At 39.2% G+C, this 22,114-nt stretch overlaps 1 protein-coding gene and 2 long non-coding RNA genes across 3 annotated transcripts in view; all 3 read right to left on the bottom strand.

The window, feature by feature from the left end:
* LOC103510659 (serine-rich adhesin for platelets) overlaps positions 1-22,114 on the bottom strand; it is a 36,042-nt gene that overhangs the window by 10,903 nt on the left and 3,025 nt on the right. Inside the window, exons 4-16 of the mRNA XM_026824520.1 lie at positions 12,414-12,513; positions 11,894-12,013; positions 9,813-10,254; positions 9,539-9,736; positions 8,932-9,007; positions 6,237-6,371; positions 5,350-5,495; positions 5,081-5,239; positions 4,251-4,818; positions 3,463-3,661; positions 3,398-3,416; positions 2,681-2,793; positions 1,940-2,126 (exon numbers count right to left, since the gene is read on the bottom strand). Coding sequence (XP_026680321.1) covers positions 1,940-2,126; positions 2,681-2,793; positions 3,398-3,416; positions 3,463-3,661; positions 4,251-4,818; positions 5,081-5,239; positions 5,350-5,495; positions 6,237-6,371; positions 8,932-9,007; positions 9,539-9,736; positions 9,813-10,254; positions 11,894-12,013; positions 12,414-12,513 — 2,462 coding nt within the window. The remainder of the gene's footprint in view (positions 1-1,939; positions 2,127-2,680; positions 2,794-3,397; positions 3,417-3,462; positions 3,662-4,250; positions 4,819-5,080; positions 5,240-5,349; positions 5,496-6,236; positions 6,372-8,931; positions 9,008-9,538; positions 9,737-9,812; positions 10,255-11,893; positions 12,014-12,413; positions 12,514-22,114) is intronic.
* On the bottom strand, positions 233-1,197 carry LOC113468034. The gene is made up of 2 exons (XR_003391908.1): positions 737-1,197; positions 233-647 (listed from the first exon to the last, which is right to left on the bottom strand). It is a non-coding gene; the product is annotated as an uncharacterized LOC113468034 (long non-coding RNA).
* On the bottom strand, positions 2,663-3,426 carry LOC113468042. The gene is made up of 2 exons (XR_003391910.1): positions 3,274-3,426; positions 2,663-2,793 (listed from the first exon to the last, which is right to left on the bottom strand). It is a non-coding gene; the product is annotated as an uncharacterized LOC113468042 (long non-coding RNA).

Raw genomic sequence — 22,114 nt, 5'->3', positions numbered from 1 at the left:
TAGAACCCCAAGGTACCTTCAAAAGAGGTAATAGTAGGGGAACGTATATTTGGGTTTCATAAATCCAAGATTTTTTTCCCCCAAGAGGTAATAAAAAAAAAACCTCTTCATTTTGGACCTTCAGATACGCTCAAATTAATTTCATCAACTACTGATTACTACTTAAGGTGATTTTTCTACCCCCACCTCATTCTAGCTCGTACCTACTTACCTACCAGAGAGATATTAGGGATCGTCCATTTTGTGCGGCTGTAGGATTGTAATTTTACCTACCATGGCATCAACAATCACTTTACCCATATTTTTAAAACATGCCAGTCCTAAACGTTCACCCGTCCAAACATAAAATACGCCGGGCTTTACTTCACCTCCAATGTCAAACGAAAGTAGACACGCAATAAGGCATTACCAAATAATGAGTTATTTCTCTCCCTCTCTCTCTCTCTCTTTCTCTCCTGCTTTTCTTGCTCTCTCTTTTCTCTTATCTACCCCCCCCTTTTTTTTATTTTTTTTTTATTTTTTTTATTTTTTTTTTCTTCTCTCTTTATGTTCTTAAAATATGAATACTACTCTAATTCAGTGGAATATAAACGGCCTGACTAACCATATTGATGAACTAAAGTGTTTGGTAAGGAAGTTTTCCCCACCTGTTATTTGCTTGCAAGAGTCGCGGCTCGCGCCTTCGCATCAGCCTCCCAAGTTGGGTTCTTATGACTGGTAAGGAAGTTTTCCCCACCTGTTATTTGCTTGCAAGAGTCGCGGCTCGCGCCTTCGCATCAGCCTCCCAAGTTGGGTTCTTATGATTTGTATAGGTACGATTATGTTGGGGGCAATAATGCTTGCGGTGGTGTCTGCACCTTTGTCCTTAACACTTGTTTTTCAAAACAGATAGATATCAACACTAACTTGCAGTGCCTAGCGGTGCTGGTCAAGTTACCAAATTTCAATGTTCCTATATGTTTTTGTAATGTGTACCTTCCTCCCCACTTGACTTTTTCAGAGTCTGATCTGAGCAATATTTTGTGCCAGTTGCCTAGCAACCCATGCGTGTTCTTGGGTGACTTTAATGCCCATAACACACTATGGGGTGATAGCAGATTAGACGGAAAAGGGAAAGAGGTTGAAAAGTTTTTATTGTCCAATAGTTCCTTGAATCTTTTAAATACAGGAGAAGCTACCTATTATAGTCTGACTCACCAGTCCACATCAGCCATCGATCTGACTTATGGGGAAGCTACATACTATAGTCTGACTCACCAATCCACATCAGCCATCGATCTGACTTTTTTTCTTGGGTGACTTTAATGCCCATAACACACTATGGGGTGATAGCAGATTAGACGGAAAAGGGAAAGAGGTTGAAAAGTTTTTATTGTCCAATAGTTCCTTGAATCTTTTAAATACAGGAGAAGCTACCTATTATAGTCTGACTCACCAGTCCACATCAGCCATCGATCTGACTTTTTGTTCCTCGTCGTTGTTCATGGATCTGATATGGAATGTTGATAACGATTTGCATTTCTCGGGGCATTTTCCTATAGTCTTATCAAGTAATGTTCCAGTTCCCACTTCTATTGCTAATATTTCCTCTCCTGCTCAGAAGATTTGGAACTACAGTTGTTCATGGATTTGATATGGAATGTTGATAACGATTTGCATTTCTCGGGGCATTTTCCTATAATCTTATCAAGTAATGTTCCAGTTCCCACTTCTATTGCTAATATTTCCTCTCCTGCTCAGAAGATTTGGAACTACAATCGTGCCGACTGGGCTCTTTTTCGCGAAAATGTCAATTTCAGTGTTGATCTTAGTGACGTCTCAGATATTGACAAAGTTATATCGGATTTTAATAATAACATTCTTAATGCTGCTAACATAGCGTAGATTTCTACACTGGAGGTTCCGGGTTCGACTTCAGGCAGTGTTGAAGTTTTTCGGCCCTGTGCTTGAAATACGGGGTGTACTCAATCTCGTGAGGACAACTGCATAGTTTCTTCCAGTAGCGACCAGTAGCGGCATTATCAAAACTTGAATGACTAGAATTGGATTTACAAATGACGACATTTAGATCACATGTATTCGTACATGATCTTGTAGCTGACAACATTTTCACTGTACTTGTATCTCTGAAATAAAGAAAAAACGGGTTGCCGTAAAAATCCCGTTTTCCAGAAAATCCCCGTTAGCTGCCTTCAAGAGATGATAATAATAATAAATCATCACACCACTTTCTATTACATTTGCGGAATAGGTAGGTATACGTAGGTATATGAAAAAATCCCAATTGCTGATTTTTTGGTGGATTTTCTGGGGGATAAATCCCTTTTTATTTACTCACCCATGATTCTTGATGAGAAGAGAGAACGTCACTAAGCACTGCAATGTACTCGATGGCCGATGCAAGGGTTTTCAATTTGCTCACTCTTTTACTTCTGGAAATTAACAACAATAAGGAAAAATAAGGTACCTAAATTTTTGAAGCGCCATTTTAAATCAGGATAGAAAATTCGTGATGTACAGTTATCGAACGATAATCGAAACGGTACCTAACCCGCTCCTCTGCAAGTATGGATAGATAAAATGTAAGCAGAGGAAAGAGGGTTGACTTAGGGAACTGTAACAACCATGGTCTTATCGTCCGGAAAGGGAAGAGAGAAGGAAAAGGGATTGTATTTCCTGCACGCGCACGGCATGTTCATGTTTCCGCTTCATGAGGTTGATATGCTGCGCGATGCTAGTCATGGTAGCCAAGGCATGCTTGATATCCTCGTAGCCTTGCTCTTCTGGAGAACACTGGGGAATGAAGAGAACGGAATATTATTTGCATACGACTAATGGTGGATTTCATCAATGACTCAATGGGAGATTTCACTAATGGGAGAATTTTCATTAATCCAAAAAGTAGTTTTTAATGATCCAATAAGGAGGGTTTTGAAAAAAAAAAAAAAAAAAAAAAAAAACCTTTTTTGGTTATTTAACCTTAATCCCAAAACTCCTTTTTGGATCATATTACATATTATTAAGTACATATCGATAAATTTTATGATTTGACTAGGACTCGAATTACGAACTTTTAGATCCGAAGTCCACAGTGCTAATCAATACACCACTGAAGTTCGTCTTATTATTTGGAATTGTAGATACTTACATAATATTATGCTTATCGATAAATTTTATGATTTGACTAGGACTCGAATTACCAACTTTTAGATCGGAGTGCTAATCAATACACCACTGAAGTTCGTCTTATTATTTGAAATTGTAGATACCTACATAATATTATGCTCGCTCAGACGGTCTGACAGACCGTTGGAACATGTGTGGCGGAAAAAGTTTCAGACCGCGGTCTCTCACACGGCCTGTTAGATCTAGGTCTCAAGCTTTTCCCACCACACACGTCCAGACTGTCTGACAGCCTGATCGTGAATGGCAGGCATATACTAATTTCCTAGATAAGCTTACCTGCTTGACAATATTCTGAAGTAGGAGATGGTATTTGAGTAGTCTAGATTCGTGGGGAAGCAGTTTCGACGCACATTGCACATTTCTTCCGCGCGATTAATATAGTTCTGCATATCCACCAGGTTCAACTCCTGAGCTTTGTCTGAAGCGATGGTAATGGGTCGAGGTGCCATGTTCCAGTCCGGGGTTTGATTGCCACCTGAAAATAGAAAATAAAATGGGACATTAGGAACTGTGCTCTTGATTAAGAGGGAAGTAAATGCGTAAGTAGGCATTGAGTGTGGCTTATCAGTACTCTTTGTAACCAAGTAGGCCTGGTACACTTCATTGCAGGGAGGTATTAATCCAGGGCATGTGATATGAAGTTTCAGAGGGGGTTTCTGAGAAGTTTCTTAGTAAAAATTGGCCTCTTATCTGTTAAAAACTGGAATGGAGATCGCAAAAGACTCACCTATCTGAAAACTTCGCGGGAGAGAGTCGGATTTCTTGTTTCCCTCAGTCACTGCCTGATGTTTCACCCACAGACTCGTAGCCTCTCCACTATTATCCAATGAGAATCGCATTAGGAACTGTGCTCTTGATTAAGAGGGAAGTAAATGCGTAAATAGGCATTGAGTGTGGCTTATCAGTAGTCTTTGTAACCAAGTAGGCTTGGTACACTTCCTTGCAGGGAGGTATTAATCCAGGGCGTGTGATATGAAATTTCAGAGGGGGTTTCTGAGAAGTTTCTTAGTAAAAATTGGCCTCTTATCCGTTAAAAACTGGAATGGAGATCGCAAAAGACTCACCTATCTGAAAACTTCGCGGCAGAGAGTCGGATTTCTTGTTTCCCTCAGTCACTGCCTGATGTTTCACCCACAGACTCGTAGCCTCTCCACTATTATCCAATGAGAATCTAGACAGGCTCGAGTCTGCACTCTGATCTGCAGAGCTGTTATCCGTCTCGTGGCTCGAGAAGGAATGAGCGCGTCTCACAAGTGCACCGCTACGCTGCACTAATTTCGGCGACTGTGCTGCCCTCTGCCAGCGCATGCGCGGACTATCTGGCGTAGGCCACGTCCCATTCAGATTATCGTAGTCTCCTTCCTCTTCGTCTTCACTCGTGTCTAGCTTGCGACGCCTCGGGTGTTTCCGGGCCGCGGTTTTGTTGACAAACTTGAGGAAGTCTCCATTCTGCATCAGAAGTTGACTGATGATTTTCTCCAGGGTTTTGTGCTCTTCCTCAAGCGAGGGATTGGATTCTGAGGGGAGGGAGGGGGTGGTAGGGTTGGAGGGGAGGTTGAGAGGGGGAGTAGGCTCAGTGCTTGCTTCACTAGCCAGGTCCTTGGCTGTCTTCACTTCGGTATCACAGATTTCCTGCGAACATTTCAATAACAAGATTAGTCGTGACAGGTTGGAAAACATGACATAAGAGAGCGTGTTCCAATCAAGGGTTAAGTAAGAGCTGCCAAATGTAAGGCTTTACGTAATTTCCAATAAGAAACAAATAAAAATCGTCTAAACAAATCAAGCGTGCCGGAATGGGTGCGAACGTCAAGAATTCGAAGTGCCGCGCCGCCCGGCCTTTATTAACACGAAATAGAGTTTCAAGGGTTTTCGTTTCAAAGGGAACACTTACGTTTTGCGTCTTCACTTCTTCCGGTACATTCTTTTTGTCCTGCTGAAGGAGTAAACTTCGCTGAATTTCCTGCTGGGATTTCACAGTCGTACCCACGTCTGACTTTCTCATCACTCGCGGCTGAAACTTGTTTCGGAGTAAGCAAAGTTCAGACTTCTCCTATTTCCTAATTGCCTATTAGAGCTTGATTTTCTCGCTTTTTACGGGATGGGTTGTTGTCTGTCCTATTAGGCAATTAGGAAAGAAGGAGGTTTCTTTTTTCACATTACTTGTGGGGCCCTATTCCCTGAACTGTGCCTATGACTTCCCCTATTTCGGGTCCCGTTCACTAACTTTTCCTGTTTCCTCCGCTCTAGATATTCGGGAGCTGAGTGTTGTCGCTTGGGGGCTGAAGATTTCTCTACAAGCTCTTCATCTGAGGGGAAAATTTAAGAGAAGTAATATTAAGCTATCTATCTACCTCGGTGGCGTAGTGGTCAAGACGCTCGCCTGGTAAACAGGAGGGCGTGGGTTCGATCCCAGCCAAGCCATGGAATTTTATCCTCATTTATTTGAGAATTTGACCACATAATAATGGAGCTCTAAAGGTTAGGTGGTAGAGAACGCCCAAGGCGTTAACCTCGCCTAGTGGTTAACTTCCACTCAAGAGTATACTATTATTAAGATTATTTATTTAAAAGAGGAAGACATTTTCAGATTATTTAATTTAGAAAAGGGGTGAATTACGGCGCGGTGTTCAGAGAGTACCTTTTGATTCGGTTTGATGCCTCTCATAATTCGGCCTTTGAAGGCGTCTTTTTATAAAAGTAAAAATAAAAGCAAATTAGTCTTTGTCAACTGTTTGATACTTATAATCCTCTTCTTTTCTTCACCTATTCCGGTGTAGAGACGGGGTCGGCGTTTTTCGTCAGCCTCTCAATCAGCCCTAACTAGGGTGATTGCTTTGGGCTGACATTTGGTTTGGCTACAAATTTTACGAGTGGATGCCCTTCACACTCAACCTTTGCTATTTCTTTAGCAAGGGGACCTTCTGTTTGATACTTATACGACACGAGTAAATATCTTTTTAATTTTGACTATTTTCTTTGTTTTCTTTATTTAAAAAATTCAGAAAAAATCGAACCCGCAGTCTCTCGATTACAGATCTCGTCCTTACCTCCAGCTTTGTTCTGTCCCAGCTGCATGACTAGTTGCCTGGCATGGGAAGGTATCACAGCGTTATAATTCTCCAGAATGACTTTCTTCAGTTGCAAACACCACTCTCTCTTCTGGTCTAGATTACGGGCCTGGAAAAAAATACAAGGACAAAATTTCATTAAGTAAGTACCAATCATTTTTTTCCTAAGAGGTGAGGGTGAGATAGAGGGAACCGTAACCGCTATGGTTTTATCGTCCCGAAATCGAAGAGAGAAAGAAGACAGGATAGGAGAGAGATTAAAGATAAAATCCGCTTCGGGCGGGAATCGAACCCGCGACCTAGGGCTTACAAGGCAGACGCACTACCTTCAACTAGGCTGTTTATTTATCTTTTCATGTGGAAAGAGAGACCTCTCTTATTTCCTAATTGCCTATTAGAAATAGCCTGGTTTTCCAGTTTTATCGCGAGAAAGTTGTCCTAGATCATTTCTAATAGGCAATTAGGAAATAAAGGAGGTCTCTTTTTCCATAATACGTACTTCTATGTGGAAAGAGAGACCTCTCCTATTTCCTAATTGCCTATTAGAGCTTGATTTTCTCGCTTTTTACGGGATGGGTTGTTGTCTGTCCTATTAGGCAATTTTTTCCTGTTTCCTCCGCTCTAGATATTCGGGAGCGGAGTGTTGTCGCTTGGGGGCTGAGGATTTCTCTGCGAGCTCTTCATCTGGGGAAAATGAAAGAGAAAAGATATTAAGATTATTTTTTTATTTATTTATTTAGAAGAACATTTAGGAGGAAGACATTTTGAGATTATTTAATTCAGAGAAGGGGTGTGTGTATTACGGCATGGTGTGCAAAAGGAGGTTTCTTTTTTCACATTACTTGTGGGGCCCTATTCCCTGAACTGTACCTATGACTTCCCCTATTTCGGGTCCCGTTCACTAAATCTAATAGGCAATTAGGAAATAAAGGAAGTCTATTTTTCCTTATAGAATGGGACCTGTTCACCTAACCTTGGGCAGTTTATACGTTCTTCAGGGCACCTTTTAATGGGTCCCGTTTACGAAATGTTGTCAACAACTTTTTCCTATTACCTATGATTTGTAGGGTCCGTTGTCGATTTTTTTTTCCTAAGAAATGTAATGAATAAAGAAATAATGACATAATTGTTATTTCAAAGAATATATTGAATGCGTTTGTTTATTTTACTTGATTTGTAGGGTCCGTTGTCGATTTTTTTTCCTAAGAAATGTAATGAATAAAGAAATAATGACATAATTGTTATTTCAAAGAATATATTGAATGCGTTTGTTTATTTTACAGATAAAATAAATAAATAAACTAATACCTAAGGCATAGTGAAAACAAAAAGTCAAATTATTATCATTTCATGTCGAGTTTCTAAGATTGGAAAATCTGGTGTGAACGTCACACGACATTCTATTATTTTACCAAAAATAAATAAGGGTAATCAATAGGCACACACAAACATACGTACCGTTCGCTAAAATCCCCTTTATCAGACTCCGGGGACCTCAAAAATTAATATTTTCACCCATTTTCCGATTTTGAAAATAAGAAGCGATTTCAATTATTTCAATATTTTCTAATTAGGTTCCCTATACTGTACAGTAATAGAAAGTAAGAAGTCCCAGTTCATCCATAGAACGGTGGTCTGAAATAAAGGAAAAACATAGGAACACAAATAAAATAAAAAAAAAGACTCGAATCCGCTAAACTAATAAGTAATTATGCACTCATTCTATGGCAAACTGAGACAATACCTATAGTACGTATTACATAATGAGCTTTTACATACATAAATACCTACATAAGTATTATAAAATTCCAGTATTAGGTAGTTTTAAACATTGAACATTTACTATAACTAAAACTAAAATGATGGATAAAATGGAGGAAGATCTTTGGAAGACAAATATACATACGTGTGAGCTTGAATCAAGTCTTAAGTACTATGTAAATTCAAAAAAATGGCAAGACATCAAAATGCATAACTATTGCTTCAAGATAATCTTAAATGCATCGTTATTGTCCAAAGACAAGCTGAATGTGGCGACTGTTGGTTCTGACAGTCTCAGCGTGAATGGTGGAAAAATCTCGAGATCTACATACATAAGTCTCTCATACAGTCTAACAGACCTAGGTCTGAAGCTTTTCCCGCCACACACTCCAACTGTCTGACAGGACCGTCTGAGCCTAAGCGGCTGGCATTAGAGACAATGTCAATATCCATAAGCCTATCAATCTCAAAAATCACTTTGTCAGATGGGGAATACATTAAAAGGACTGCAACCTATTGACTACATGTTTCACCCAACCTTGTCCTCTGGGTGTAACCTCTATGATAGTGCTAGCTGTAGAGCTAGAGTCTTCATACTCTTCACTCGTCGAACACTTGGAATCCACACTACATTGACTACAACATATGTTACATACAATATCAGTACTGCTTGCACATTGTACACAATCCCTACACACGGTACGATAGTCAATCGATGATGTCTGAGTAAAATCACAACTCTTCGACATGACATCAATCTCTCCAGGCTTACACTTATGACACGATGTGAATAATAAGCTAGAGTCTACACTTTTACAGGAATGTCTTCTAGACTTTGGAACACACTGGTTACACTCAATCTTCTCCTCACTCTTCGATGTCTTGGTTTCTACATCTCCCTTGATATATTTCTCGCTATATTTAATCTCCAGGTTGGGGATACTGTTTAGCGATACCTTACTACTTTCTATTAACATTAAATTTGAACACTGAAACAAGAAAATAGAAACACAAGGGTTAATATCTATCATCTATGTATAATTGTCTATGTATGTTGGATTTATTGGATAAAAAGGGTCGATTGCGGGGTTCGAGAAGTGCCTTCCTTTTCAAACTGATGGTAAGGTTCCTATGGTAGAAGGCCCAAAAATCACAATTCTTGATAAATAACTAGAGCTTTATGCATGCGATTTGAATTCGTCGCTTCTTCCTGAGGCTCAAACTTCTAGTGTTACCCCAACTCTTAAAAGTCTTAACCCTACAACACCAGATAAAACAGTCCTACCTAAGCTAAAAGGTTCAAGTATAGATATTCATAGAACTTACCATAATATGAGCCTTGTAGCCTAGAATCCCCTCCTCCTTCTTCTTGGTGATGAGCAACATCTTGTCAAATAGGAATCTGAGGCTCAAACTTCTAATGTTACCCCAACTCTTAAAAATCCCAAAACCCTACAACACCAGATAAAACAGTCCTACCTAAGCTGAACGGTTCAAGTATAGATAATCATAGAACTTACCATAATATGAGCCTTGTAGCCTAGAATCCCCTCCTCCTTCTTCTTGGTGATGAGCAACATCTTGTCAAATAGGAAAGCATGGCGTAGTGCTTTCGCCCCGGACATTCTAAATGCTCCCTCCGCACACAACTCTCCAAATGTGGTCAGATCTTCGCCCTGTGGTGGATAGAAAAGAGATATGTAATGATGAGAGGCATACTACGGGATGGGCATGCTACGACACAGACCACATGCGTCTAATGTAACAGTTGTTTCATTGCTACGAAATAAAAACCTCGCTGATTTGTTTCAAAGGGTTAAACCTTGTCTTGTCAGTGTCCTTGTTAGGTTTATTACTCTGGGTAGCTAGACGCTCTGTGTGTTTACCATCCAGTGAATCACTTCTAACAGGGGCGGGTGAGGGGGGTGTTATACTCAACGAAGATCCATGACAGGCACGGATACCCAACACACTTGCTGCTTTCCTAGACGGTGTTATGGCGGGGAATAGTGTCCTCGGATCTGCATAGTCTGAACTATCACTACAATGTGCAATGCGAGCGCCGAGTCTCGAGCTGCCCTGCATGTAGCATGGGGAAGGGGAGGGGGTCTTGGGTCGAGACAATCTCGTCTTGTCTGTCTCACTTGTTTCGTTCAAAGTTTCGCTGGAGCGCAGGGAAGAGATTTTGTTGAGTACATGACGTAGCATGGTTTTGCTCAGTCCGGATTTGTATATCCTGAAACATAATGGAAGGGAACGTCAGTGTGATAGATTCGTAGAAGCTTAACCCATCCTTTAGGGCTGTTTGCCCCTCCAACTTCCCCCTCTATCATTTTGACGTTTCTCACTTGTTTATTTTAAATTTGTGTTGTATATAAAAAATATTGATGTACTTTTTTGTCAAAATGTATCCAAATTTTTTTGTATTATTTTTAATTTACCACTTAATTAAAAATTAAAGAAAAGGAAAGAAAAAAAAAATAGATAAAAATAAAATACAATCTGTTAATATATTATATAAGTAAATAAATAAATGAACTTTGAAAAATTAAATGTCACCTTTTGTCTTCTTTCTTTTTGTAGGATTTTTTCAGCTTTATTCGTGGGACATACGTCAGTGAAAGTATGTGCGAACGCCGCCCCTATAAAGGAAAAATCTCTGGTGAAATTCAAGGAATAGGACCCATGTCAATGGGAGAAAAATAGACCTCTCTTTTTTCCTAATTGCCTATTGGAAATCGTTTTGAACAACGAAGCGTGGAACTTAAACAAGTACTATTTAGTGAACGGGGCCCAAAGTAGGGAAACTTGTAGACGAAATTCAGTCAACAGGCCCCATCGTAACAAGGAAAAAATACCTCTTTTATTTCCTAATTGCCTATTAGAAATGGCTTAGAAGGACCGAAATGCCGTTGTCAGAGCACTTCTAATAGGCAATTAGGAAATAAAGGAGGTCTCTTTTTCCATAATACGTACTTCTATGTGGAAAGAGAGACCTCTCTTATTTCCTAATTGCCTATTAGAAATGGCTTAGAAAAACCGAAATGCCGTCGTCAGAGCACTTCTAATAGGCAATTAGGAAATAAAGGAGGTCTCTTTTTCCATAATACGTACTTCTATGTGGAAAGAGAGACCTCTCTTATTTCCTAATTGCCTATTAGAAATGGCTTAGGAAAACCGAAATGCCGTCGTCAGAGCACTTCTAATAGGCAATTAGGAAATAAAGGAGGTCTCTTTTTCCATAATACGTACTTCTATGTGGAAAGAGAGACCTCTCTTATTTCCTAATTGCCTATTAGAAATGGCTTGGAAAAACCGAAATGCCGTCGTCAGAGCACTTCTAATAGGCAATTAGGAAATAAAGGAGGTCTCTTTTTCCATAATACGTACTTCTATGGTACTTTTTCCCCCGAAAAACTAAAAAATGTCAAACAGTTTGATAACAGTAAATGCCTTCACGCAAATCCAATAAGAACCAAATAAAAGTAGTTTCAAACTTTTAAATTAAAATGAACAAGCCAGCCTAGTTGGTGATGCGTCTGCCTTGAAAGCGTTAGGCCGCGGGTTCGATTCCCGCCCGGGGCGGATGTTATCCTAATGGGATAATCTTCGTTCTCGGAACGGCTGGCTTTCCTCCAATCCTGTCTTCCTTCTTTCTTCGATTTCGGGACGATAAGACCCTAGCAGTTACAATTCCCTCTGTCAAAACCCTTAAAAAAAAAGAACAAATTTCTGTACCAAATAATGACGGGGACACTTACGTTTTGCATCTTCACTTCTTCCGCTACATTCTTCTTGTCTTGCTGAAGGAGTAAACTTCGCTGAATTTCCTGCTGGGATTTCACAGTCGTACCCACGTCTGACTTTCTCATCACTCGCGGCTGAAACTCAGATAGGAGCCCAAGGGTAGAGTATGCGCCAGGGCTATTTGTCGTTCTCGGAACAACTTGGCACCGTTTTCCTGACGCATCAGTTCCGTGAGGACACTCATTGTACTGAAAAGAAACGGAAGGGTTGTTATGGCAAATTTGTTTTGTCGATCGGACACCATCCGGATACCAATATTACCAAATGTTGCCTAACTTCAGTGAATAATGCAAGACAGCTAGATACACAAGTTTCATATCTTTTGAACGGCTACTTGTGAGTTTCGTCCGATTTTTTCCGAATGTCCTGTAGGCAATGTAATTTAAACAAGAGTGTTCCCACTATACGCGACACGATTTTTTTCCGAACGACAAGTAAGAATGGGCCTTTACCTTTAGTGTTCGTACTGTACTCGTCATTAAACCCAAAGGACCGCTTTTACTCCCTGAACCTTCAATGATAGAAGGAAAAGGAAGGTTGTCTTATGTTATGGGAAATGAAAAGGTTCGCGTAATGAACAGTGCTTACCGTGGGTAGTTTGTACAGTAATCCGTGTAAATTGAAAATCCCTCGTTGTTTCGGACGAAACTTTGCATTAAACCCAAGGGACCGCTTTTACTCCCTGAACCTTCAATGATAGAAGGAAAAGGAAGGTTGTCTTATGTTATGGGAAATGAAAAGGTTCGCGTAATGACTGGGTACCCGGGGGGATTTCTGGCGAAATCTCAGCATCAATTCAGGAAGTCACAGTGAGGTTACAAAATGCCCACCAGCATACCCTTTAAATTCGTTCCACCCAAGATAACAGAACTGTCAAACAGAAGTGTGTGGGTTTGATCCCGGGCGAGGAATGGAACTTTATCTTCATTTGTTTGAGAATTTGATCTCGTGCTCCCGGTGCTCCTAGTAATGTGTTAATGACTAGGTATTGAGTGGAGAAAACATATCTCAGTTGTGCTACGTTGGACTCGTAATCCAGAGACTTGGGTTCAAGTAGTCTGCATAGAAATTTTGAGTACTAAAGTCCGAACTCTTCATGATTAGAGGTAGAAAAATGTCATAATTATCCCTCAAGTTTAGATACTCATCTCCAATACAGTGTGAATCTGTCGATCCAAGATCCAGTCTTAATTTGTCATAAGGGTTGGGCGGAAGAGGATGCCTCAGAAATCAAAAGGCGGCTCTTATTATTTAGAAGACTCTTTATTGGTTATAAATTTATAATTCAATGTACACAAATACAATAAATACAAACAAAAGGCGAATGTGTTGCCAGAGCCAATCTCTACCATTCAACCCTAATATAGGGATATCATGAGAAGAACAGTCTTAAGGGTTGGACGGAAGAGGATGTCTCAGACATTTATCCCACCTCTTAGTGGTTTGGCAATCAGGCTAAGCGGAAGGGGTAAAAGGTAATACATAAAAGCAGAAGGGGTAATACATAATATGTACATGATAGAATGTCTTTGTATATATCGTCGGAGTACTTCGATAATACAAGAAAATTTATGTGAAAATTTCGGTACAATAATTACAAACAAAGGGCGAATGTATTGCCAGAGCCAATCTCTACCATTCAACCCTAATATAGGGACATCATGAGAAGAACAGTCTTAAGGGTTGGACGGAAGAGGATATCTCAGACATGTATCCCGCCTCTTGGCAAATCAGGCTAAGCGGAAGGGGTAAAGGGTAATATGTACATAATAGCGGAAGGGGTAATACATAATATTAACTTATTAACATGATAGAATGTCTTTGTATATATCGTCGGAGTACTTCGATAACACAAGAAAATTTATGTGAAAATTTCGACATGTTTCTTCGCCTGCCAGAATGCTTCCTCTCAGTTCGGTAACTTCAACTTCCCCGAATGCTTCCCCCAACCCTAACCTCAGTTCGGTAAGAGTAAGAAGTAAAACACCGGGGCAAATTTCTTCACTGGATTATTATTCATGTTGCACATCAGTCACTCATCACAAAAGCTTGATAGATAGCAAAACTTCAGGATCCCCGAATGCTTCCCCCAACCCTAACCTCAGTTCGGTAAGAGTAGGAAGTAAAAAACCGGGGCAAATTTCTTCACTGGATTATTATTCATGTTGCACATCAGTCACTCATCACAAAAGCTTGATAGATAGCAAAACTTCAGGAAGTCAGCAAAAAAGAAAAGATGGGCGAATTATAGCAGAGAAGAGAAGAAAAGTTAGACGGATAGGTTTCACAATAGAGGAGGAAAGAATCTGGATAATGTTACAGGGAAAGTCAGGAAAGCGAAAGTTTCAAAGTTCTTTTGGGTAGACGAGTAATGTTGAATAATAATAAATTATTGAATACTGAGATACATTTATTTCTAGATGCACTATCATTATCAGAGAAACACAATACTCTGATCATAGAAAGGTCTATTCCTTGAGTAGGTTACTAATGAGTGGGTTAAAACACAAGCATTTATAAGATCTAGGGTTCTAGAGTCCCAGAGGTGATTTATCTTGTGATTAATTTCTCTCAAGGCAAAAGATTCAAAGATAACATGGTTATATCAAGTTTCAGTAGTTTTACTTTCCTTATCCTATAGGAAGGAAAGTAATGTAATCGGGTCAAATTTTCGATGGTCAGTTTTTAGTGCCAAAACACGTTTTTATGTTAGTAGGCGTTTTATTTGTCTTGAGAAATGTACGTTTACGTTAAACATTCCTGAGAGCATTCCAAAAGTGAGAGTATTACAGAAAAAAGGAAAGTTACCCACATTTTTCATGTACCTACTTTAGATGGTGCCTAGAAAATAATTAAATAGTAAGTGTAGAAGATATAGTATTAGTATATGTACCTACATAATATGTAAATGTCCCTGTTTTTAGTCCGTCCTTCCTTTATTATTACAATAGTAATAAAAAGGTATAAAGGACGGACTATTGTATTCGCTTCGGTGTCGTCTGTGGTAAATAGTAAGTGTAGAAGATATAGTATATGTACCTACATAATATGTAAATGTCCCTGTTTTTGGGTACTATAGGTTTCCTCTAGGTCTGGCGAGCTTTAATGAAAACCCCGAGAATAAAAAGACGAACGAGGGGGAAAAAAAAATAATCCAAATTGTTGCAAGTTGCAACAAAGTAAATTTGGTAGCAATAATCAAAATCATTAGGTAATAGGTACCCATTGTTTGTTTGCCCCCTCCCAGGGTTTTACTCACCTTCTTGCAAATTTCAAGAAAGTACCTATGATAAAATCTCAAGCTCTTATCACTACCCAGAATATCTGCAGTTCTAACAAGCCTGACAATGCCTTCCTAGCTGTTCTATCCTTATAAAGACACCTGTGATTACACCTCAGACCTCAAGATTGCTCTCAGTAGAAATACATGAGCTTCAAGTGCATCATAATTTGCAAAGGTTCTATCCTTATAAAGACACTGCATGGCAGCTGTGTAAAACCTGTGATTACACCTCAGACCTCAAGATTGCTCTCAGTAGAAATACATGAGCTTCAAGTGCATCATAATTTGCAAAGTATCTCGACTTTCAACCCGTTGACTTCCGGCGAAGTAGAACTATCACTGATGTTGATGTCCCCTCATTTCCTCTGTCTGAACATGTTGGAGAAAATACTAGTCATTTTTTTGTCATTTCTTGTGTTCATCATCGTGTTCGTGTTAAACAGCAATGTGTTAAATGATTTAAATTGTGTTGACACGTTGACAGCCATTAATGGTTGACACACTGAGCCGAATTCAATGACTAGCCTAAGAACCACCAACCTCGGGATTCCACGTCCACAAACCACAACACTACTAAGGTTGGCGATCAACGTGTTAAAAGCCTGCATAGCTACAGCTTACTCTGACAAGCAACATAGGTTGGACCAAGTATTTCTGACTTGTAACATGGGTTAGTACAAGTATCTGAATATTCTGAATCCATGTGGACAGTGGGTACACCGTAGCTTGTAAAACATTTCAATATTTCAAATTACATAGCTCCATGATCTAATTTCCGAGCCCAAACAAGGTTACATGCTTTATCCAAGAGATAACACTGATCAAGTGAGCATAGAGCATAGAGATTGACCGCAAATGGCCTATGTTGCTAAATTGTATACAAAAATAAAATATATAAATTCTAAAACAAAATGGGACTTGAAAACATGAGAAAGTGACACAACACTGGAGCATCCTACATCCTTACTATGTTCTTGTGCAGACCCCTGATATACTAAGCGCCCAAGAATGTCTACACTCTACATTCAATATGAAATTTATGCTACATTGATCACCCATCATCAGAGAGACCGAGTGTTCAATCAGATAATAACATACATAGAGAATTCATAGCATGCCCTCAGTACCTAGAATATCTAGATGAGTAGAGAGAAACATTTATTTAATAACAAATAAAGCAGCTGCAAGCCCGTGACTGGTTGAAAATCGCAGCCAAAACCATCATTCTATTGGAAATCTTCTTAAGGATAGAGGTACATACTACATAGTAGGGCTTTAAGAAGTGCAAGGGCTGCAGCAAGGAATTAAAATTTAAATGGAGTTTCTTTGTGTTATTATACCTATCACAACTTTGGTGCTCACTGCAGCATTGTAGGATTTTTCCCAATACCTCAATAATCCTAACATCCAATGTTTACCTACCATGCTGGCACCGGTCGCTATAAGAAAAGGAAGGAATAACAGAACATAGGACGTTAAGAGGAGGTGAGAGAGAAGGCAAATAATAATACATACTAGGAATAACGAGGGACATTGAAAGTAGAGGGAAGGAGGGGGTGATGAAGGAGACAAAAGAGGAAATGAAACATTGACCAAAGGTTTGAAAATGTTTGCGTTAAGAGGAGGTGAGAGAGAAGGCAAATAACAATACATACTAGGAATAACAAGGGACAATGGGACATTGAAAGTAGAGGGAAGGAGGGGGTGATGAAGGAGAAGGAGACAAAAGAGGAAATGAAACATTGACCAAAGGTTTGAAAATGTTTGCCTAATGCGTATAACCATTATCTCATGTAGGTGCGTAGCAAGGTAACAATGTAGGTAACATAGCGAGTATTATAAAATTAATGACAGGAAAAATGAAAACAGAGGTTGAAAATGATGCATAGCTGAAAATATCATTTTCAACCTACGTACAGCAAAGTAGCTAGATATCTATTTGCTACAAAATATTTCATATTACATACCCAACAAGGTAACAACATACCGACCACGGAATCAATCATTTGCAAGATACTAATTTCTTGACCCCGCCGGGATTCGAACCCGGGTCTCCCGCGTGCAAGGCAAGCGCAGTGACCACTAAGCCATAGGGGCTGACTCAAGGAATTGAAATATTAAAAATCTTCCAATTAAGTAAGTAAATGTATTTTTCATTTCAGGAAAATGACCACTGGAAAATTGATCTCTGCTCCAGTGGGAACTGAATGGAACAATGGTTATTTTCCTCAAAGGAAACTACACCTTGGTTTTAAATGCTTTGTACATTTCTGATTTTCAAAATTGAAAATTCCCGTTTTGTTCCCAATAAAGCGGCAGCGCAGCGTCGCTATTCTTTCTCCTGGTCATGGTACAGCTGAGATCGTTTTAGTCCCTACTTTGTTAGTCAGTCATATATGAGAGGTCACTGACTGGCAGTTCATCACAGCAGAGTCGAGTTGAAATTGACTAGGAACTAAGTGCCTGATACGCTGATACCTAGCTGTATAGTGCTCGAGAGTCCAAATTGATTTCTTGTCAAATTTAAGATCGCATTAATCACATGCCGTATTGTTGTTCCGAGTATGGTACCGAGTCAGTGGTGTAAAGCATAAGAGTGGAAGTTTTTTATTTATTTATTAAAATAGAAAAACCGTCATTACCTTTGATTTAAGTACCTGCTCACAAACATACAAAACTACACATAAAATGTGAACTGCTCATCATACCTGCACTTCTTCTGATATTATAGATTGTATTTATACCTATATTCCTAAGAATCATAAGGGAAGACACTGTCTATCGAATTTCTTTGAGTTACTTATGGCAAGGAATAATAGAACCACAGAAATCACCTACATTGTTGACATTGATGTGAAGGCGGTTATGATGCCTATTTGGAAAATAGAAGAAAAAATTACTGACAAAAGTTACTCGTAATTAGCAATTTGTTTGCGATCTGACTCTAATTTAATTGTTTTAAAGTTCAAGTTTTTCCACAAGCCTTCCTGATTGCCCTTGACAAACGACAATTATCTTCCCATACAGAGTCGTTAATAGGACCTTCATTCGCGTCATTTGAATTCTATCGTTATAAAGACACCTGTGATTACACCTCAGACCTCAAGATTGCTCTCAGTAGAAATACATGAGCTTCAAGTGCATCATAATTTGCAAAGTATCTCGACTTTCAACCCGTTGACTTCCGGCGAAGTAGAACTATCACTGATGTTGATGTCCCCTCATTTCCTCTGTCTGAACATGTTGGAGAAAATACTAGTCATTTTTTTGTCATTTCTTGTGTTCATCATCGTGAAAAAGAAAAGTAAGGGAACCCAGGGCTACTTGACACATACTTGAAAGTCGAGTACATCAATAACGAACAATATTTTGCATGATGCTCGATATTTTTCTTCGGTTTAGTTTTCTAGTTCAGCTGACCGGTCCAATGTTCCCCTATACTTATGATGGACAAATGAAACTAGAAACCCGGAAATCGAATTTCATGAAGACATAGAACTGTACTCACGCTATAATAGAGGCTCCAGCAAAACTATGTGCCTCCGGTGACATCTGAGATCCAAACGACATAGGCGTTAGATTGATCGGATTTCAAGGTTGATTGGCGCGTAAGGAACAAAGGTGGAAATTTATCAGGTTGGTGACAATGTTATTGACATGCGGTGACTAGTGAGCATATACTAATAGATCTTCTTCTCAGATAACTACTGGCTAACTTGCCAGAGTGGACGTCAATTTTTCTCCTCTAGCAACAAGAACGGTGTGGATGGATTGATAAGAATCAGTAGAACCTTAACCAGTGGCGTGTAGAATGAATTGAATGTGGCTATGTATAAGGCACTACATCTCGTAATATGTAGTGCCTATACACATAATATTATGTGATACAATATACCAGTGGTATATTATACCACAAAAGACAGTGATTCACCAAATGACGAGTTTTCAGCTTCACCACTTTCAACTCTTTGCTGAAATCAAGTGTGTTTCTATACAAAGCAAGTATGACGCGATCGGAAGGTGAATATGACATCTCCACTACCAAATACTCACACCAATGGATAATTCTCGACAATGAACTCATTATAACGAGCAATAGGTCCTTTGAACGCCTTAAACAGCAGGGAAATTCAAATGTCAATAAACTTGGTAGATACGCCAGGGCCACAGGTTGTACGATTTAGGGAGGTGTCCAAAGGTCTCCAATTTATGGCACACCTAGAAATGTCAGAATTCAACCATAATAGGTCCTTTGAACGCCTTAAACAGCAGGGAAATTCAAATGTCAATAAACTTGGTAGATATACGCCAGGGCCACAGGTTGTACGATTTAGGGAGGTGTCCAAAGGTCTCCAATTTATGGCACACCTAGAAATGTCAGAATTCAACCATGCCGCCGATGGAAAATGGAACTCTGAGACACGCCGGCAAATTCAATACTCATAAAACACATTGAACCTGCTCCGTGAAACTTACAAATGGATTTGGAATCGATTTTTCGCAATGCAGTGACTTATGAACCGACAACCGCTACCCAGCTTCGATTCGGTATGTGAACTTTGCCCTTTGAGATACGGCTAAAAAGGTCCGAATGTAGCGTCTACCTGATGGACATACACACTATCAGGTAGACTTGACACTCCTGACAGGTACACCAGGTTCGCCTGTAAAATCTACCTGATAGTGAGTGGCTGGCCTTACACTTTTTAGGATGTCTTTCGTGTTTTGTTGAATCAGTTGAAGGTAATTTTTACACTACGTCTACTGAATACCTAAATACTTATGTAGGTACTAAATATCTACAAGCAGTTACAGCATAACTATTTCTGGTAGAGACAGCTGCAGCTTTCTCACTTTCCTGATGGGATCTCCCATGTGGACTGCTAACAAGCTGTCTAAATGTTAGAAATGACTAGTGACTAGGCTCAGATGATCAGTGAATGTTAAGAAACACAAAAAGCTCACTCGGAGGCTTAGATGTAGGGACAAACAGCCCTAAAGGATGGGTTTCAACGAATCTTCCCATGAGGTCATGAATTGAGATTCACCAATGGAAATCTTTACATCTCCCACTTATTTGTTCAAGACTTTATTAATTCTTTACGTTTCGTTTCTGATTCTCCTAAATTTAGTCTCACCGCTCCGACACTGGTCCTAATCTCATCTCATAACTCAGTTCGCTGACTGATACCTGTTCTATCCAAACTGATTTTAATAAAATACAAATGATTTAATATCCTTGCCTTTCGCATAAACCTACATAGCAAAGAAATAGCTGTGGCATAACAACAATATTGTGGAATGGATTATCTCCCAAGTCTTATGACATTTAACACGCATAAATCACGAGAAAGGATTCATAAATTTTCGAAAACTTCATCGCTCTCTCAACAAAAGCACAACTTTTATCCGCTAATATAAATTAGTTAATAGTTTCAACTCTCACTTTCATTCGCTAAGCCACATGGTGATTTGTTTGGGTAACTGGAATGACCATTGGAATTTGAAGAAAATGAAATCTAAGAATAGTCCTTGTTATGTAAATGATACCACATGGTGATTTGTTTGGGTAACTGGAATGACCATTGGAATTTGAAGAAAATGAAATCTAAGAATAGTCCTTGTTATGTAAATGATTTGATTAAGGTTAAAGTGTTGGGATATTTGGCATAGGTAATCATGTAATCAATTATGTAGGTGTAAGAACAAGTATAGCATTCTTACCCATTATTGTTCGCTGAAGTATGAATACTATGAATATTGAATACCTACCAAACATTTATATATACAGGGTGGTTCGTGATTTGCGAACCACGCTTATATCTCAGAAACGGCTGGGAATTAAGGAATGAAATAAACGGCATCATCAAACATTTTTATATATATACTAGCTGAATTCCGTCGCTTCGCTCCGGAATCCCGCTAGTTCATCCCGAGGCATGGCCAAACTTGTGGAAAAGTTTTCTTTCATTTTTTATTTATTTATTAAAATAGAAAAACCGTCATTACCTTTGATTTAAGACCTGCTCACAAACATACAAAACTACACATAAAATGTGAACTGCTCATCATACCTGCACTTCTTCTGATATTATAGATTGTATTTATATGAGCAAATAAAATATTTTTTTGTAGAAAAAAGCTCTCCTAAGTTCAGGGAAGTTATGTATATAGCTGGCTGTATGGATCTTATTGGTGGAGATGTCAACATAACCAAATGGCTACAGTAGGTGGAGATGTCAACATAACCAAATGGCCAGGGCTTGGGATCCGAAAAAAGGCAAATAAATAAAAACAATAATAGATTAATTAAAATAATTTTTTTTGTAGAAAAAGCTCTCCTAAGTTCAGGGAAGTTATATAGCTGGCTGTATGGATTTTATTGGTGGAGATGTCAACATAACCAAATGGCTACGGTAGATTTGAGGGTACTTAAACCAGGGCTTGGAATGCGAAAAAAGACAAATAAATAAAAACAATAATAGAAAAATCTGGTGTGAACATCACACGACTTTCCTTATCCTATTGAATGATGCTTATTTGAGTGTTCTCTACCCTAACTTTTACAATATCTCTAACCGTTTTGTCGCTATAGCTGAAAACCGCCAAAAAACGGTCGAAATCTGTCCAAAAGCGGTCAAAATACCGCCAAGCGCAGCAACCATCTCAACCAAACGTTTTGTATCGCATCCTTGTCACATTTGACATCTACATACCAAATTTCAAGTCTCTAGCTCTTACCGTTCTGTTGCATCCTTGTCACATTTGGAAACTACATACCAAATTTCAAGTCTCTGGCTTATACCGTTCCCGAGATATTGCTAAAAAACACCGAAAACCGCCAAAAAGCGGTAAAATGCCGCCAACCGTTGCACCGGTCTTAACCCTCACTTCACTGTGGAGCAGGCCTGTCTCGGTGGTGTAGTGATCAAGGCGCTCGCCTGGTAAACAGGAGGGCGTGGGTTCAATCTCAGCCGAGGTATGGAATTTTATCCTCAATATAATT

This window comes from Diaphorina citri, unplaced genomic scaffold, assembly GCF_000475195.1.
Source record: "Diaphorina citri unplaced genomic scaffold, Diaci psyllid genome assembly version 1.1 scaffold27, whole genome shotgun sequence".
Classification (NCBI taxonomy): Eukaryota; Metazoa; Arthropoda; class Insecta; order Hemiptera; family Psyllidae; genus Diaphorina; species Diaphorina citri.
The sequence above is the reverse complement of the archived record's forward strand: the minus strand, read 5'-3'. Positions and strand labels throughout refer to the sequence as shown.